This window comes from Rhamphochromis sp. 'chilingali' (assembly GCF_963969265.1).
Source record: "Rhamphochromis sp. 'chilingali' genome assembly, chromosome: 14".
Classification (NCBI taxonomy): domain Eukaryota; kingdom Metazoa; phylum Chordata; class Actinopteri; order Cichliformes; family Cichlidae; genus Rhamphochromis; species Rhamphochromis sp. 'chilingali'.
In genome coordinates this window covers 2,388,226-2,407,968 of record NC_137941.1, presented here as the reverse complement: position 1 = coordinate 2,407,968, position 19,743 = coordinate 2,388,226, and the positions used below count along the sequence as shown (strand labels likewise).

Sequence of the window (19,743 nt, the reverse complement as noted above, 5' to 3'; positions counted from 1 at the left end):
TTTTTCCAGGGCTCGGTGTGGAGGGTTCTGCCCGAAGCAACTGATCTTTTCTTGCCTTCTTCGCAGCTACATGAGAGTGAGCCAACTCTGTTGCAAGCGCCACCAGGAAGTCCACCCGTCTTTCCTTCGTCCCGGTGCATGCTTGATACAGCACATGTGCATTCAGTGCTGCCATGTCAATCATGTTATAAAACACGGCGACTGGCCAGCGCCGTGTTCCTTTGCGGACAGTGTACTCCAGAACCATCTGGTCAATCACATCCACGCCACACTTTGTTTTGTTGTAAAGGGTGACAGTGTTTGGTGGTGTTATCAGTCTGAACCACGCTGTGCATGCTGCTAAGAATATAGACTGTCTTCTTCCGTTTGGCCGCATACGCCGTCAGCGTGGCAGCAGAGGTTGAAAACACCTAAGAAATAAGATAAATTGTTATTTTCATAGCCCTTTTACACACAATGAAACACATAAACATAGAACCACAAAAGACCTGCAACATACCTGAGTGGTGAATTCATTGCGATCTGTTGCGATCTGCAGCAAACTTGTCAGTCTTTGCTCGATCACAGCGGGTGGACTTGTCATCAAAGCGTAGGTGTTGCATGATGTTTTGGAAGCGGTTTCGTGCCATAGTTCCAATTATCTGTGGGTTTCCCAGGTTTGCTGACCAGCAGTCATTTACCGATGGAAGCCTGCAAACCCCCGCAAGATCACAATTGCAATAAATGCCATTAGTTCAGGGAGGTCCATGAACCAATGAACATGCTCCGTTTGCTGTGCATGTTGAATAGTCCATTCTTGAATGCTACGAAGCATGTCAAGAGTGACGAAACACAGGAAGCTCTGAAGGCGACTCGAGATATTTCTCCTGGCCTTAGCCGTTGGCTCTCCATCTGCAGCGTACGCTTCTATTGGGGTGAAAGGGAGACAGGTCCCCACATGTTCTTCACGCCACACTGTGCCATCTTTCGCTGTCTCAGTCCCCAAACAAGGTCTCTTTTTCGGTGGAGAAGCAGTCTCCTCATCTGCAGTGTGAACAAATTCAAATTGTGAGCAAAATGGGAAAATCACAAATGCATGCATAGATACTAATTATAATTCCAGTATCTCCTCCTCTGTATCAGAATAATGTCTGAAATATCTTACTTACTAACTACATCCACTTACTTGTTTGAAATGAAAAAGGAAATGACATGAAATGAAACTAACCGGAAGACTGATCAGACAGCTCTGAGTCCGAATCCGGCTGAACTGCTAGGTCTTCTCCATCCGAGTCACAAGGGTCGACTTCCGTCAGGATCATTTCCAAGGCCTGCTGAGTGGTGAGTCTTCTCTGCATTTTCTTTCCTTGGAGAGGAGGTCCGTACACCAGAGGCAGTGCCAGGATTGTGAGTGATTGCTGACAATGTTGAATTATTTGTAAATATGTGTACAAATGGTTGGTTTTTTTGTACTGTTTTTATCAATAAATGTCAGCAACAAAGGACATACACCCATGTGTGTTGATTTCTCCCCAAGATGGCAAACTGAAACACTCCAAGTTGGTGACTTTTGGAGATTTGTTTCCCTGGATGATTGAGAATGCATCAAGATGAAACACAAAAGGAAGCTCACCGCTTTTAGCAGCTCCCCCACCCCCTCAATCACTCACCCCCACTCCCCTCCCTCCAGAATTCCTAGGTAACGACCCAATATACATATGAATGACTAGCCAATTTAGCTTCCACTTCCACCATTTGACTGCTCTCGAGTTTTATAGGTAGAAAGGTAGAAGCCTGGGGATGCTAGTTTAATAAGCAGATTCGCTTCTTTACTGGACTCGGTGCAGATGACACGCCCACCTTTGATGCAGCTTTTACAGTAAAAAGAAAACCGAAAGTAAAGAAAAGAATAAAGTCTGGAACACGTGAAACATGCGTGCGCGTATCATTCACTCAGAGGTAAGTAAGTAAGTAAAGTAAGTAAAGTGTGCGTGTTAGTCCCCATAGGGAAATAGTTCCTCTGCATTTAACCCATTCACCCAGTGAAGCAGCGGGCAGCCACCAGTGCAGCGCCCGGGGAGCAGTGTGTAGGGACGGTACCTTGCTCAGGGGTACCTCAGGGTAGCCGTTCAGTGGAGTCGAACCTCCGACCTTCCGATCATGGGGCCACCACTCTACCTACTGAGCTATCCCTGAGGGGACATGAACAAGCATGTTCCTGTAATGTTACACTCCTGAGGTCACCAAATAGACCTTTAGTTTGAAATCCCTTCCTGTAGGTGAGGACTTGGCTTAAGGCCCTTTGATGCGTTCTTCAGAACGTGCATGTTAGATACAAAGTGTCTATGTGAATGGCTGAACGAGGCATGTTGTGATTTCAGTTTATTTTAATAAAATGGAACTGAAGCTGAGGCCGGTGTCACCATGTGGAGACGTCTTTGGAGAAGAAGCTAGGAGCTCCTGAACCTGAGACAGCATCAGGAGCGTCTCACCTGGGCTGAGGAGACAAAGAGCTGGACTGATGCTCAGTGATCAGTGAGTGAAGTTTTCATTTGGAAATCTATGTCTGTGAAAGGTTTTCATCTTTTACTTATTTCCTGTTTTATTTTGATAGTCTCCTGTCTCGTGTGTTGTATATAGCATCACTTCCTCTGTGTGGTTTCCTGTTTGATTAGTTTCAGGTGTTTCCACAGTCGCCCTCCCGTGTATACACAGTCGCGGTCTCCCTTTGTTCGCTGTCAGATTGTGTGTTTGTGATCCCGTTCAGTTTGTCAGGCCTTCCTCCAGAATGAAGGTTCCTCTTTTGTTTATCCAGTTTGCTTCAGAAGTCTACTTTTGGGTCCAACTCACCACAACAACATGGCAGAGTTCTGATTTTTTCCTGTTGAGGTCTCTGCATTTAAACGACCCAGCGGCCCAAAGCCTCACAAAACAACCGCTCTCATATCAAACTTTAGGACAACAGACAAGGACAAACAAACAGCTTTCAGAAGTGGGTGGCAGCACTCAGATCCACAGATGAATCGTCTGCATTGTTGTCGATGCTACCACGTTTGGTGCTCGCAGCAGCAACAAGGTCAGCGCCACATGATTGAAGGGCAGTTATATAACATGCTAAACTCACCGTTAGATGCATAAATGGCGTTGGTCACCAGAGGGAGGTGAACGGTCAGGCGACCGTTCATCGGGCTCATCGGTGCAGAGAGGCCAGAGGAGCTGTCAAATGAGCGACTGGGGGATCCACCGTGTTGATCCTGAAACGGGAACAAAGACCGCTCAACACTTTCAAAATAAAACAAAAAGGAGATGTGAATCATACTTTGTTGGATGAAGTCTGGGTGACGTGCTGGATTCTACTTGTTTTGCATGTGGACTGCATTTAAACGGAGAGACGAGCAGTAGTGTCTGAGAGGTTTTCAAACACAATAAGACGCCGAGTGAAGCGAATCCGAGGGAGACACTCGAGAGACAGTACAGGGTCAAGGTGACGGAGGGGACTGCATTTCCCATGCCCCCACAGGGTTAGAAGCACCTTCAGCACTGCTTCCTCTTTCAGTGTGTGGCACTGAAACCTCGATTATACGCTCTGCCGCCGCGAGTCCGCTCGAGTCCCGGTGACGTAAATTTCATCATCACATGGTGAGCGCGAGGGTCCGTGTGGATGTGTGTGCAGAACATTACAATGCACCAACTATGCAGCAGACTTGAAGGGGACAGCGAAGTGTAACAGGAAGGACTGCGGGGCGGTCGGGTCTCCAGCGGCGCATGATGGTGGGATGACACTGTCACACCTCTCCCCTCAGAGAACGGCCCTCTGAGGGCCCTGCGCTATCAAACAAAGCATTGATTATACTGTCGATGTGTCTCGTTGTGCATGTATTATTTCTTTAGGAATTGAATTTGCATTTATTTGTCATTTGTGTTTGGGTGCAGAAAACTCTCTGGATTCATTAACATGCATGCATATGTATGCTGCTGCTGCTTTGAGATTCAGTGTACTCTGTTTCTTTGCTGTATTTGCCCCCTCTGCGTTGGATAATCCCCGCTCTCAAACAACAAAGGAGACATAACAACGCCCTGTGTGCAATAAATCCTCCTTGTTGTCCTACTCTTGACCCCACACCCGGCCCAGCCTCCTTCCAACTCCAATCCAGCCTATGCATCCAGCAGGCCCCCTTCCTGGCTCCCCCCAGCATGCTTCCCATTAGTTAGTATTACAGTGCAATCAGATTTCTCCTGAATGCTGGAGATACACAAACATGCATCACCCTATGTCTGCGTTCTCTGTTTATTTTCATCATTAACTCCAATAATCATCAGTAACAAGACGTCGTCCACCTCTCTGAATATGAAACCATTAGAAACAGACTTTGTTCACTCTGCTAAAGTAGAAAAACACGGCTCACAGTCACACGGCACTTACACCACGGCCTCATTTTCTGTGCTCGTGGTTGTTTTTTCTAAGAAAGACTTTCCAAGGATGGGAGGAGCGCTGCTCTACAAACAGCATTTGAGCCAAACGGGAAAATCAAAGGACTGAAAATCAGGTGACATTCACTGCATTGAGTCGCAGGTTTTTGGCGTTGCTGTTATTCTGCATGATGAGCACCAACAGCAAGAATCAACGGGGTGGATGTTTAAAACCTGCTTCTTGTTTTTTTGGGACATCAGAAGGACCGATGGTCGAGAACAACGTTCCCGCTGAACCTGCAGAAGCATAGCGATGCAGGCAGAAGCTGTTTGGATGGGTCCTGTATTAGACGAGCAGCAGAAGTGAGAGATTAGAGAGAGACAAACACAGCCAGAAGAACTGAGGGAGAGAAAATTACACGATTCAGGGAGGGGAAGATATAGCGCTGCACTTTTCTAACACTGAAAAGCATCAATGTTGAGTCCAGAAAAAGCTTTTAAGGTACAGTCTCTTATCTATCTATCTTTGATGCATCTCACTACTTTCCTCATCAGGTGATTGACAGGGAGGATGGCCTAAGCCCAATCACACGGCTACATGCATGCATGAAACCAGCTTCCAGTTTATCCAACTAATGCACTAAATCCCACCTTAACAAGGCTGTTAACTGATATAAGTCCAGTTTATTCATTTAAACTGCATCTGTGGCTCTAAATACACACACCTTCTCTGAACGGCGTCTCTATGTGTTAATTCGTGTCTCTGAGTGTGTGTTTGGGGTGCCTGTATGTGAGCACACTGCACAGTGTATATAGCTTTTTCAATAACCAGCAGGTCATCCGAAGGGTCATCCACACTTGAGCCCACAACCCTGGCTTTGTGCGTGCAAGGATTTCTACAGACGGACTACAGAGCCGCGGAAAAGGCACGGGCTGAAAAGCAGGCGAGATGAAAAGCGTCTCTTTCTCTTATAAAGAAAGGAGATACAGCTGAGTCAAGAACGCTCTGTCACACACACACACAAACGCTCTTTTGCTGCTGCCTCTGAAAGCAGAGAAGACACAGTGTGAGGAATGCAGGGGCTTTGAAACGTGGTGGAAGGCAGAGATAACACACAAGATAAATATATTACCCAGACATTTATATGCAGTCATGTGAAAAATGAAGTAGACCCAAAGATTCAGTCGCCTGTAGCATCACCTTTAGCTGCAACAGCTCGAAGTCACAGTTTTCTGTGGGATTTTGTCGTCTCTCGCGTGACTGTGGAGGAAAGGTTGCATCGTGCTACAGCGTTTCATTGCATTGAGGTCTGCAGTCTCAAAGTTGTCTCAGGGGGCTCAAGCGGCACATCGGACACCTCATGCTGTCAGCACGGTGGAAACTAGTTTGGGCCAAGCTTTAGATGTCAGACACGAGGCCTCACGTTTGCCTCCAGAACACTGTGGTATACAGAGGACGACTCGATGGCGCCGTGGTGTCCAGATCACCCCCCTCCACCACCGTGCTGACAGCATGAGGTGTCTGAGGTGCTGTTTGAGCCCCTTGATGCAACTGTTGTTGTTGTGATTTGGTGCTACATAAATAAAACCGGATCGAAGCTGTACTGGTTTAGTTTTTTCTCTAATTATACGTTAAGTGTGTAACTTGCTACGTGAGGCCTGAAGACTCTTGGGATGAATCTGCTGGGACATCCAGGAGAACTGTGGCGTTAACACACCTGGATGCTCCAGACCAGTAAACTCCTAAAACGTCTGCTTTTCAGTGTCTGTTCTCTACATTTCAGTTATATGTTTAAGTTTGTTCATCCATGTAAAGCTTCACACCCACCCGAGAGTGTCCTTTTACCCCCAGGTTTCACAACGGCAGCTCTCTGTAACATTACACATGGTGTTACAGCAGCACAGAACAATTTAATCCCTCCCTATCCTAATAAATACAGCTGCTGGTCACAAATACAATAATTCTTTACTAATGATCAAACATATTTAAACCAGCACAAACTTAGGGATATACAATACTGTCTGAAAGAATTCATTATTGCCGTCAAGCAGACATCGGTCCTTCTATAAAGGCTTTACTGCAGGTGTATTTGCTTTAGCCTGGTTAATCTGCAGGTTGAAGCACTGAAGAAGCCCATATCCAAAGCCTTGTGAGGCCTCAGTAACATCTTCTGGTCTCTTACAACTGAAGCCTAAATATATTTATTTATTTTTCATGTTTTTACTTAAAAATAATATTAAAAGACTTGTTGATAATTGTTTTTCACATGACTAACTGCTCACTGGCTCATTAGTTTAGCTCATCTATCTATTATATAAAACGACACACATGGCAAAACCTGTACCTTTAAAGCTCTCAGCACCACCAGCTGGATGGTCCCTCTGACGTTGCCCTCCTGTGACATGGAGCGCCGCAGCGTCTCCATGGCCATGTGATTGGGGCGTCCCAGTAGAGACTCTCCATTTACAGCCACCAGCTGGTCATTGACATGCAGGCGTCCATCCTGTAAAGCACAGAGCGGTTTGCTGATGTGTGCGTTTTCTGCAGTTTGCATTGCAGATATGTCTTTGCATGAACTCTGTCGACATGCACGAACACACGCGCCTGTGAGTTAATGACAGCTACATGTTGAATATCGTTTATTTATGCTGTGCGGTCTGACATTCTCTCTTTTCAGCGCTGGCAGGAAATCACTGAGCTATGATGGAGAGCTCACACAGACGCTCGCTCACACACACCTGTGGCCTTCACTGAGTGCGTCTGTGAGGTTAAACCAGCCAAAATGACTTAAACCCTGCACACACACATTCTCAAGGCTGTCTGACTTAATGCAGTCTCCACCTCATCGACTGAGACCTCCGTCAGCTCAGTCTGCCCGACTGCATCGGCAAGATATTTACAATTCCTCTGCAGCAGGCCCTTTCCATCTATTCCTGCCTGTTTGTGCACAAACACTAACAGCTGCGTCCGGTGCGAGGGTGTGTGTGCATGCGCCGGTCAAACAGAGAAGAAGAGGTCAAAGATTAGCGGAGCAGGATCACAACCAGGCCTCAGATGAGAGTCTTGTGTGCAAAGATGTCCACGTGGGATGAGGCTCCTTTTCTGTTCATTTACACTGTGATTGGAGCAAAGAAAACATCGCACTGTACGGATAAAGTGATTTACATGAGTGTATGCATGTATGGGAATACTGCGTCACCTTGTAGGCAGCTCCTCCGTGTATGATGGATTTGATGAAGATTCCCAGATCCTCTCCCGTCTCCCTGGACTTGTTCCCTTTGAGGCTGACGCCGAGCCCCGCCGAGCCGGTGTCGTTGAGGGGCACCTCAAACATGAGCTGCTCCTTTCCATTCTCTGAGACCACGCTCGGCACGCGGGACACCTCGTCCCTCTGGAAGCGGCAGAGAGTAATGGAGGCAGAAGAGGCGAGATGGGGATGATGAAGGGAAAGGGTTGGGAACGGGGTGAAGGCAGGAGGGAGAGGGTTAGCTCATTGAGCTTGAACAGTCTTCAAAAGCTAAACTAAAAGCTTTTCCACTTGAGAGAAACTACCAGGTGCTTTTGAACTAAATTTCTCCCCAAATAAAAAAAAAAATGTAGTCAGAGTATAAAAGTTTAAAAGAAAGAAGCCATTTGGACCGCCTGCTTTTATATACCCACCTTTTTTTTGCTCTCAAGTCTGCAATATCAATAAAATGACCTGCGCATTTTCACGAGGTAATTGGAGAAGACGACAAACACAGAAAGCCAGAGAGACTAAAGCAGGAAGAGCAGAGTGAATATAATGAGGCTGAAATAAGAAGCAAAGACAGACCATATGCATAAAGACTATCATAAAGCCAGAAAGCAAAAGGAAAAAAACTGCATATTATGAAGAGAGAGAGATGTGTCAGTAATGACTGAGTGTGAGGGAGACTTAGTGGCACAAAGACCGTGAACAAAGACAGCGAGCAGATACTGACAGTCAAAATTATGTGATGGCTCAGCGGGAGAGAGCGAGCTGAGCTTCACAGCGTATGGATGATACTGTTTACTTGATCCTAAGAGGAACAACAGGTAAACAGTAGTTTTTTATTTTTCCAGAGTTTCAACAAACACAGCTGAGCTGATGTCAGGGATGGACGGTGGTCCGACTTACTGACAACAGCTCAGTGACATTCATAATCAATTACACCTGCAAAGCTACAGTTCATCACCAGTGTTGGTCAAGTTACTTGAAAAAAGTAATCAGTAACTAATTACCGATTACTCCCCCCAAAAAGTAATCCCGTTACTTTACTGATTACTTATTTTCAAAAGTAATTAATTAATTAGTTACTTAGTTACTTTTTAAAAACACGATTTACAACCTGAGTAGGTGATAAAGCGATAGATCTTTCAGCCCAATTCTACTTTTTCTGCATCATCATCATACAAAATGTAATCAAATGGAAAAGTCTTTTTAAAACTTGTTTTATTAGTTTTAATCTTTTAACTTTATGCATCAAGCAAACATTAAATTATCTGCAACATTCTCTGACTGGAAGAAATTAGTTTAACATTTAAAGCTATTTTCTGCACATTCCAGCACATAAAATAAAATATTTTGTGTGTTTACACTCAGTCTTTCAAATAGATGCAAGTAAAACACAGCAGAAAATAAATAAAGTCAAAGACTCAGCGGTCCTGTTGCTCTATTTTCACCTGTAAAGCAGGAGTGGGGCAGGCGGAGGGTTACCCTGGTGCAGGTGTGCCGCGGTCAGTGGAAGAATCCGTGAGTTTCTCTGTGAGTTTCCCATTACGTCGCAGCTACTCGGTGCTTGTTTGGAAGTTTAGGGGTTTTTTTCGGTGTAAAAAGAAGTTTTCTTCCCACGCACAGCGGACACTAATGTTTTTGTCACTTTTTATGGAATCAAACTCAAAGTAAGGTCAGTACTTCCACGCTTTAAACGCTGCACGCTCATACTCTCTCTGCACTCGATATATGATCCATTGTTGATCTGCACACAGCTGTTGTCACGAACGTCGCACTCGCTTACGTCACTGTCATGAGACACTCTGGCAAAAAAATCACGGTTTTAGTAACGCAGCGTTCCTACGGGAAAGTAACAGTAATATAATTACCATTTTTGCAATAGTAATCCCTTACTTTACTCGTTACCTGAAAAAAGTAATCAGATTACAGTAACGCGTTACTGTCCATCTCTGTTCATCACACACCTGCACATATAACCGACAACACAACACAAACATGTCATGTTTACGCACGGAAGATCCACCATCATCCCCAGCATCATCATCGTCATCGATTGAGAGAAAACAGGAGGATGACTGTTCTTTGAATAAGTGCACGTAGGTCTAGGTTCAAGTTAAACAGCTGATAAATGTCACAAGTTTTCAATATTACAGCAGTTCAGCTGATATCTGATCACTTGTTCTCACTAATCATGGTGGCTAAAGCAACCTGTGCTATATGTCAACATGCAAACATTTCTTCATGCAGGAAGCGAGAAATCGTCCTCCCATAATCAGCGATGCCACAGTGAAACAGCCCACAGCTAAATCCACATTTGTAAAATCTCATCTGCTCCTACAGGTCAAGAAAACAGACAGATCTGCATGAACAAACCTCATAGCTGGAGTAAATCGCCGGGAAGAACTACACACCTAATTTCCAAAGCTAAAAACACACATTTTATCCAAGCACGGCGTTTACAGATTCATGTTGCACAAATTCTCTTCATCGTTATTCATTTTAGACTCGTTTACACCAACGTCTTCCAAAAAGGACCGAACAACAAACCCAGAAAACTGGGTCGATCATTTCAGGTGCAGTCATCTTTAACTTGTGACCCTATCAGACAATAAAAGGTCGTAAAATCCTGCAGCGTGATGACATCATAAATATGCTAATGAGCACAGATGTCACTGGAGCAGACTTTAGCAGCTTTCTGCACTGAGGACAGAGACGGTACATCTTCATACATATCTGTGCGTGTGACATCTCACCTACAGCAGAACATTTAGCACAATCTGCAGAAAATACCACAATACGTATGCATTAGCATTTAGCTAACAGACACACAGAGTCCAGGCCTGGTTTATTCGAATCGTATCTGATGCAGGGACACTTTTTAATGACACTGTGTGTGTGTGCGTGCGCGTGTTTCCTGTTGCATGAAAGTTTCAGTGGCTGCAGCTTTGTGTCGTCTCTCTCCATGACTGTCTATACTTTCACATAAATTACTGCATTGATTTGTCTGTTTACACTATATATCTGTGAGTGAGTCCATGTCTGTGTGTATGTGGCTCTGCACACACATGCATTAAGTCAGCCTGAGTCTGCCTCTGTGTGTGTTTGTTTGGGTCAGCAGTGTCAGCTTTAGACACTGTTTGTCTGTGGGGATTGTAGGTTTAACAGCGTTAAGCCGACAAAAAGTCCTCTGCTCTGCAGAAAACTGTTTTCCCTGCTGGAAAAACTTCCCCATCAGACTGACTGTCCAGACCTGATAGGAAGCTTTCCGACCTTGGAAAGAACTTCAAAACACCCAGAAGAGGAATGTTAGCTACTTTCAGCACATAATTACAGTGAGGATTCATTAGGCTGGAAAAGTCCATCCAAAGCAATGCTCGTGGTTTGGCAACTTTTCAGTTTTTCCGCCGGAGCTAAAATGTTTTTATTCGGCTGATTTCGCCGCGTCCTTTTTGTTATTTGTGATTTCTCACGCTCGGCACAGAACAGAGCAAAATGAATTTAGAGCAGAGGATGGATGCTATACTGCAGCATTTCTCAGATAGGGTGGGGAGACCAGGACCACCCACAACGGTGCGAGACGTTTTATGGAACCTGACAAAAATATGCAAATGTATGTAAAGATGGTTTCTGGGTGAGGAATTCGATAAAATAAGGAGCAAGCGCATCCTCGGAGCACGGAGGATTTAACAGGTAGTGAGATTAAAAAAAAGAAAAGGAAAACAAAATCACCAAAATTTAATCGAACATTTCTATTATTTCACCTTCGTCACTACGAGCGGCGGCTACATTCACATGCACTACAATAATAAACACTACTGCGAGTCTGTGGGTCCGTTTGACGTTTGTAGCCACGCAAAGGTCTTTGCTCCTTAAACTCTATCAAATCCATCCACTTACAGGAAAAGCTGTTTGCATAGCTCGCTCCTCGTGCTGGTCATTCAACGTTTAAATGGGTCGCCACGACGATGGATCAACAAGAGGACAAGCTATTAAAAAGACAGCTTTGTTGGTGTGTTTGTGTGTGCGTTTTTTATTAAACTGAGCCGGGAAAACATGACAGAGGGAATGATGGAGAGACGCATTATGTGAAAACGAGTGTGAACAGTGCGCTGCTTCACCTCTGAAGGACAGATGAGCTGTTAGCCAGAGCCGCACAAAGATTAAAACACTATCAGGAGCGCGAGGTAAGACGAGCGGCGATCGTAATTTTGGTTATCGGCTGTGTTTGATCTGCTTTCACACTCGGCACTATAAATTGTGCCGTTCCTCTGTCTGGGTGCGTGTTTGCGAGGACACCTGCTTTCAGCGACGTGGTCTTTTAATGAGAATGGTGCACAGATGCCCTTCCACCCAGCCATGCTGAGGCTCTGTGAGCGTGTGTGGACAGCCCCATGCCGTGTGAATCACTGCCCAAGGATCCATTTTACAACAGTGGCCGTGTACTTAAACGTGGCGTTGTGATTACACAAGCATGCATACACACAAACAGCTGAGGTAAGTACTCCCAGGGACCACACCTGACAGTAGGGGCCGTGCTTCTGACTTATGAAAATAGCTGTCCCATCACTGACCACTCAGGATGGGCTCCTGTTGTCCAACCCCCCCACACCCTATTCTTCCCTAATGGTTGGAGTAAGAGCAGCAGCGCAAACCCCCACAGCCCCGTCTTAGTGAGACAAAGGAGCATTTACAATCGTACAGCAACAGGAAGATGATGAGGAGTGACAACAAAGAGGAAGCTGTGGAGGTTAACATGTCTGTGTGAAAGAAAGGAAACCGCTTGACGTCCACGACACATTTAATATACAGAACAAATCTCTGCAGAGAGGCTGGTTGGAATCGGGCAGTGTACTCTGGCTCATATCTGCCCGTCGCTGCCGTTCAACAAGTAAAGTAATGCTGCTAATACGGATTTCCCAATTAAAGGTCTGCACATGCAGGGCAAGCAGGCATGTAGGTGATGTGAAATCCACAGCAGGTGTTGGCGGCACAGGGTTTGTTTTCCAAGCTTACAAGTGGTCACGGGCCATCGTGTTACATTACGGGTCCGCGGTGCGAGCCGGGCAGCCTTCTGTTCACGTGCCGAGGATCCCCACATGAACACAGAATTGCTTTTTGGCAACGGCCGACAGCAGAGTGGCAGCTGCCGTTTTCCACACACGTTAAAGAAAATGCTTTACATGTCAGGCTGCACTGAGCACCTCTGACTGGAAGTAGGGAATGTGCTGATCCCCGCTGACACAGGCCGGAGAGCATATCAGAGTGTAATGTAACTATATTTACCTACAAATATTTAAAGGTAGGGACACGGGGGTAACAGGACACAAAGAAACGATGACACCATAAGTAAGTGCTGTAAGTAAGTGTTTACACAGTAATAATAGAACACACATCCTGTACATCAACATAATGCAAATTAAACAAGGATGTAAAAAGCAAGATTAGTCCAGTCATAACAGAAAGTACAGCGTACACAACCATGAAATAACGCAGTACTTAAAACTACTTGCAGTATAATTATTCCCTGTAAAAAGGTCTTCCTGGTGTTAACGTGTGCACTTGTTTATTGAATATCTTGCTGTTTACAATAAAACTTGTAACCACCGATTGTGACGCTGAACTCACGAGGAACGTTTTTACTAAATGTCAGAGCGCGCGTGAGCCGAAGGGTATTTTCTCATATACCGTATTTACCGCACTAAAATCCTTTTATTTTCTCAAAAATCAACAGTTTGCCTTATAATCCGGTGACCTTATGTATGAATCCTGGTTGTGCTCACTGACCTCGAACCGATTTTATGTGCTACATGGCGCTCAAAAATCTGTCAAAAATGTTTTAGTCCGACTTTGCTAAGCTACGAAGCCGCACGGCTTGATGGATGGTTGGAGCATTACGGCTGCCGTAGTCAGGAGCCAGCTTCAGTCAGGAGATAATCCATCCACAATACAAGGTTAGTCATTAATATACTGCAACAACATGGGAACAGAGCAGCTGCAGAGAATTCAACATTAATGAATCAATGGTACGGAAGTGGAGGAAGCAAGAAGAACGAGCTGAGTAAAGTTTGACTTATCTGACTGTTTTGTGTCGATTAATGTGCCTTATAATCCGGTACTTAAGTTAACTTATATGCACAGTCAGAGGAGTCGCCCCCTGCTGGCCAAAAGACGGAATGCAGGTTTAAAGGCTTTAGTTTTCAGACATGGAATAAACGTAGGGGTCTGCTTGAATGAATAATGTGTGAGAGATGTGAATGACATCATCAGAGGCTGTGCACAAAGCTCAGTGCACGTGCACTTTCATCTGGCCGCGCAGACTAACCGCATGTCTGCAAATGAGTACGACCTCAGAATAAAGACCGTATCTTTGAGTAACCGCGCTGATCCCCACTGGATTGACACAACTGACATGTGCGAGTATGTGTGACACTCGTGTGCAAAGGCGTTCGAGTCACAGCAGTGTGGGCGAAAGGAAAAATGATGATGATGCTGCTAAACCTTCAATAAACACCAGCGAGATGTCACATGAGACAGAGAGCCAGAAAAAAAGAGGAAAGAGACGTGATACCCTTCTCGGCTGCTCTCCACTGGGATGATGGCAGCTCCTGCAGAGACACCAAGCTGCCAAGGAGCTTGTGTGTGTGTATATGTGTACGAGTGTGTGTGCATACACAGGTCTCTGAGGGTGTAACAGATGGGGGATCTACTGTAGAGACTCTGTGAGGTCACATTGGTGACAATATCAGTGAGACGTAACACACACACACACACACACACACACACAGAAAGACAACAGACTGCAAAGACTGCAGCGGTGATGGATGAGGGATTATCAGAATGAGGAAACTGTTCAATAAAGTTGTTTTGTTTTGAATGTGCTCTGTCACCAGTTGCTAACTGTTTACTGATTTAAATGTCACTGTGTGTCTGTGTGAGTGTGGAGCATCTGCTGCTAAAAAAAAGCATGTTTCCTGTTGTGGAAAGGAGAAGAGCAAAGAGAAGACGGCCGTGGAGCTCGACGAAGAGCAGATGACAAAAGCAGAACTGCACAACGAGCCTGCAGGAACCAAATGCAGACCAATCAGCCACACAGATTTCTATCCAGAGTGCACTTGTGAAGGGTTTGTATTCATATTGTCATCTACTGTGTCAAGCATACATGCTTAAGAGGTGGGGGACATGAATACTGGATTGTATTTACCACGACGGGAAGCTTTCACCTCACTCAGAAAGATGTTTCTGTTTTTTGGCTTTTTGACTTGTTAAACAGAAACGTTCCTCGTGCCACCCAAAGGTCCACTTTGATGTTTACTCTAGCAGGAGCCATTCAAAGCATACTTTTATGAAATCACTGCGAGTTTGAACACAACAGGGATTTATGTTTGCAATTTTACACAGATTTCACAGATTTGGATCAATTTACACGACTCGTCACATCCACAGCTTACTCTGGACCCCTTCGTGTTTCAACCCACTGAGTCATCTTTAAGCATCATTCAGTGCACATTCTGGAAACCACAGACCAACTAAAACATGAACGTCGTGAAAGCACGCAGCACATCGAGGAGGGGAGGAAACAAAGTCACTAGCACGCTGTCAGCAATTCCTGTAGTTTCTCTACGGCAGGGGTGCCAAACATAAGGCCCGAGGGCCAGAATCAGACCAGCACAGATTCCAGTCCAGCTCTCTGGAAATTGTGCAGAGGGGCAAAAATTTTGGACTCTTGTTTTACAGCTTTTCCTGCTGATAAAGACCGTACGCCAGAGTAATTAAATAATAGATAAACAACTATTCAATAAATGGGTCCACAGTTTTTTAATGGTGATCTTTGTACATTAAGAGAAACTTCCTGCTTTACAATCAGCGGACAGTCAAAGAAATAAGCTGCTTGAAAATTCAGATTCTTTGGAACTGAGATGTTTATGAATCCCCATTTATTTATTTTTGCTGTATCATGTTGTTTTTGATGTCTTTTTATTATATATTTCTTGTATCACATTTGATTTGAGTGTTTTTGGCAACTTTTTATTAACAACAGTGTTAATTTTATAAAACAAAAAAAGAGTTTTGTCCATAACATTTTGAAACTATGTCAAGTACTGATCATGTTGAAGAGACAGAGGTCTCAGAAACTCGTGTAACCCTATAATGCCATTGTGCTCACAGTTCCTTCATGTATTGCAGCAGCATTTCTCTAACATGTGGAGAAACAGAGACGTGCTGGTGAAACTTCTTTTTCTTACACCATCACATCTCCGGGATTAAACGTGTAGTTAAACTGCTTCACTCTGACACACAGAGGAGTTTCAAGCAACAACTCTTTGCAGGTGAATTGGACGAACCACGCAACCTTATTGGCAAGTTGTTAATCATCAGACACAGATTGGTTCAAGCCACATAACCCAAAGCCTCAAAATATGGATTATATTATGATTTCATGATCGTGCATGGCTCCAGCTGCCCTGCTCTCTGCTGCAGGATTCAGCACTGTTGCAATGAAGAAAAAGGAAAGCTGAAAGACGTTTGCCTATTTTACTTTATGACCCAAAATGTTTTAGAGGCCTTTAGCAAACTGGCAAAGGGTAAACGAGGAAGTCGTCAGTGACATGCATGAAAAAATAAACTGAACAAAAGAAGGGGAGGGAGAGAGAGGGGGAGGGAGGGAGGGAGAGAGAGGGCGGTGTGAAAAGTCTGGAAGCAGAAAAGAGCATCTTTGTCTCAAACATTAGTTTCAAGACACTAGCCAACTCAGCAGGCGTATGCTTGTTCATGTGCAGAGAAAATTAAAGAAAAAACATTGCTTTATGTTGTTCGCAAGTGACAATGTGTGTGTGTGTGTGTGTGTGTGTGTGTGTGTGTGTGTGTGTGTGTGTGTGTGTCCGTACAGAGCGCCAGCACAGCAGGATGTACACTTGCTATACTGTGGAATGTGTATTAAGATGATTTTATTTCACAGAAAAGTGACTTTGAGTAAGAATGTGTGTGTGTGTGTGTGTGTGTGTGTGTGTGTGTGTGTGTGTGTGTGTGTGTGTGTGTGTGTGTGTGTGTGTAGAGCTGGTGTAATGTCTTTGTTCTACAGCAAGCGCACACATTAGCACACAGCACCAGATGGTGGGCTAAAATGAGACAACGGAAGAGGGGGAGGAGAAGATAGACAAGATCCTTCCATCATTTCATCATCATCCTTCGACTGTTTCCTCTCCAGAAACACAAACACACTGACATAAATAAAATAAAAAATCGGAAACTTCAGTCATATCACAGTTTTAACAACGATGCAGGACGCTTTAGAAAATAGCTGGAACTGTGTGGAAAGAGTTTCACACGACTCCAGGTGTTTTTGTGCTTCAGATGATGATGGTGCAACGTTGTTTCTTTACATTAGATCAAGTCGAGTGATGGGAAATGTTATGCTTATCAAGCACTAAAAAATATTAAATACGTGTGTAAGACTTTATTATCCGGCCCACGACACGAGGTGTAATTCCCCTTTAATTAAGTGGAATTTCAAGGAATTTGAAATTACAATGTAATTATATTTACCTATAAATACATGAAGGCAGGCACACTAGAACAAGGCAGGTTTGTACAGGAGTAAATGTAAGTAATATTACATACTGCATAACATCACGTATTTCACAATTATCCTGTAAGTACATTTAAGTTGTGCCTAATTTCTGGTTCTTTTACAGGAAGTGCACGTAAGTCATTCTCAGCACTGCATCATTTCTTGGAAAAACATCGTTTCGCCATCTTACACATACTTGTACATACTCTGTACTTTGTGGAGGTTTGTTCCAGGAAAGGAGATGCTTCTTGACTTTGCTCCCTCGTAGGTCACACAGACACTTCAAACTTTCATGGTATTTATTTTTTATTGTTGGAAATGCAGAACTTCAACATCAACATATGTAACGCACACTTACCCTGTAAGATGGGAAATGCTGCTTGGTTTTACCATAAATTTTCACACAATTATTCCATTGTTTCTTATTCTGGTGCTCCTGCCTTTAAGCATTTGTAGGCAAATATAATTACATTGTAATTTCAAATAATATATCTTTAAACTCCATTTAATTACAGGAGTATTACACTCTTAGTTGCGAGCAGTACTCGAAAGTGTTACCAGAGCAGAGCAACGGATAAAAAAATGATTACGATTGTAACAAAAACACCACGTTCATAGATTCTTGATACTTTGATTCTTTGAGCAGTTATTTTGTTAACTATATTCCAAAAATGAGGAAAAGTGGCTCCAGCTGATGCACTTACAGGTGTACGAGGCTTCTGTTTCAGTGCGCTGGTGAGGGTCAGCAACGCCGTCCTCGGCCACGGCGAGTCGAAGCTTGCGGAGCTGTGCGAATGCTGCTTAAGTAAAATAACTCTCCAGCAAAGTGGGACGATCGTTCGGTTAATGAGGCGCGATAATATTATTAGAATTTCACTGTTTTAGGGGTTTTTGTTGTTGAGGTGATAAAAATGTAACCGCAGTGGAAAACACGCCGTGTCTATATGCAGCATTTATATCACCAGCCACAGAAAAGTGATCTAAAGTGCAGAAAGCATGAAACAAACACTGCTGCTACACTTACAGACAAAAGCTCGACTGAACTACACGTTTCCCCATCAGCATCAACCCCGTCTTTAATATGAACTTTGATCTTGTGATGATATTTCTAAATGATCTGTAATTCTGCCGCTACCTTTCTGACCCGGCCTGTAAACCATCCACTCCGTCACACTGTACAATTTTTTTCTTTTTTTTTTCTTTTTTTTTTACACAATTTCTTTTTTTCTTTTAATTAATTATTTATTTAATTTTTTGTAATCAATTTTTAAATGTTTTTGCACACATTTTTTATTTATTATTTATTAACTATTTTATTTTGCATTAATTGTTTTATTTTTTGCACACAATTTTTTAAACGTATTTATTTTAATTATTATTTATTTTATTATTTATTTATTTTATTTTGTATTCATTTATTTATTTATTGTTGCACATATTTTTTTTAAATTATTATTTATTTTATTAATTGTTTTTATTATTTTTTTTATTAACTTCTGAAATAATTTTTGGGGGGTTTTGTTTCTCTACTGTAACTCTGTTTTTTCCCCATCAGCATCAACCCCGTCGTTAATATGAACTTTGATCTTCTGATGATATTTCTAAATGATCTGTAATTCTGCCGCTACCTTTCTGACCCGGCCTGTAAACCATCCACTCTGTCACACTGTACAATGCACTAATTAAACACAGAGACGGGCACTTTAAAAGCACTGGTCCCTTTTAAAAACTCTCACCGCTGAGACAGCTGCGCTTGATGACTACCACCGCCCTGAAATCCCTCGCCCGCATAAGCACACGCTGTTCTACACTTCAGCACATTAAAATTTCAATCAAGGAGTGTGTTCACAGCTCCATTATGCAAAACTGTAACTGTATTTGCTGCTCTTGAAAAGTGTTGTGACTGCTGAATAAATACCACCAGCTGTTAATTAGACAGAGGTGAATTCTAGTGGGGTGGACGGCCTGACAGGACAAGTGAAGGAGACAGAGAGACATTGGAGGGGAGAAAGGAGAGGGAGGCAGAGGAGAAGCTCTGAAATACTGCACACTCAAAAGGACGAAACCACACCCACACAGGCCAAAATGAGCAAAAGTGAAAGCGTGTCCCAGTTTCTGTGTCAGCAGTCCAAACAAACTCACACGTTTCTGTTTATTCACATATCTGTTAAACACATTCATCACAGATCTGTTTAATGTTTGTCTGTTTAACACTCTGCTGGTTTTAACACCACATCTGTCCTTTGTTGCTTTGATATCATTTGATATCATCTTATTCCCTTAATTTAGCATCAACTACTGAAACAGTTCCCGGTTCTCACAGTAAAGCAGGGATCTAATAAGACGTGCTGGGCAGACTAAATCAAACATTGTGACAAATATGAGGCTTCACTTCCCTCTACAGTGATGAAGGTGTAAACGTTACAGTGCAGTCCATTTTATATAATCAATAGCTCGTAAGCATTTATCTTTTTTGCTCCTTTGTCCATTTAAAGATGTGCTTTGTGGTTATTTACTTCTTTAACAGGTCATAAGAAGTCAGTTCAGTCA

The 19,743-nt window shown here is 43.5% G+C and overlaps 1 protein-coding gene across 4 annotated transcripts in view; it reads right to left on the bottom strand.

The window, feature by feature from the left end:
• Positions 1 to 19,743, bottom strand: part of LOC308410389 (partitioning defective 3 homolog B-like) — a 238,090-nt gene that overhangs the window by 125,238 nt on the left and 93,109 nt on the right. For all 4 annotated transcript variants that reach the window (XM_080903688.1, XM_080903689.1, XM_080903690.1 and 1 more), the window contains exons 12-14: positions 7,590 to 7,781; positions 6,735 to 6,893; positions 3,104 to 3,233 (exon numbers count right to left, since the gene is read on the bottom strand). In XM_080903688.1, the coding sequence (XP_080759814.1) occupies positions 3,104 to 3,233; positions 6,735 to 6,893; positions 7,590 to 7,781 (481 nt within the window). The remainder of the gene's footprint in view (positions 1 to 3,103; positions 3,234 to 6,734; positions 6,894 to 7,589; positions 7,782 to 19,743) is intronic.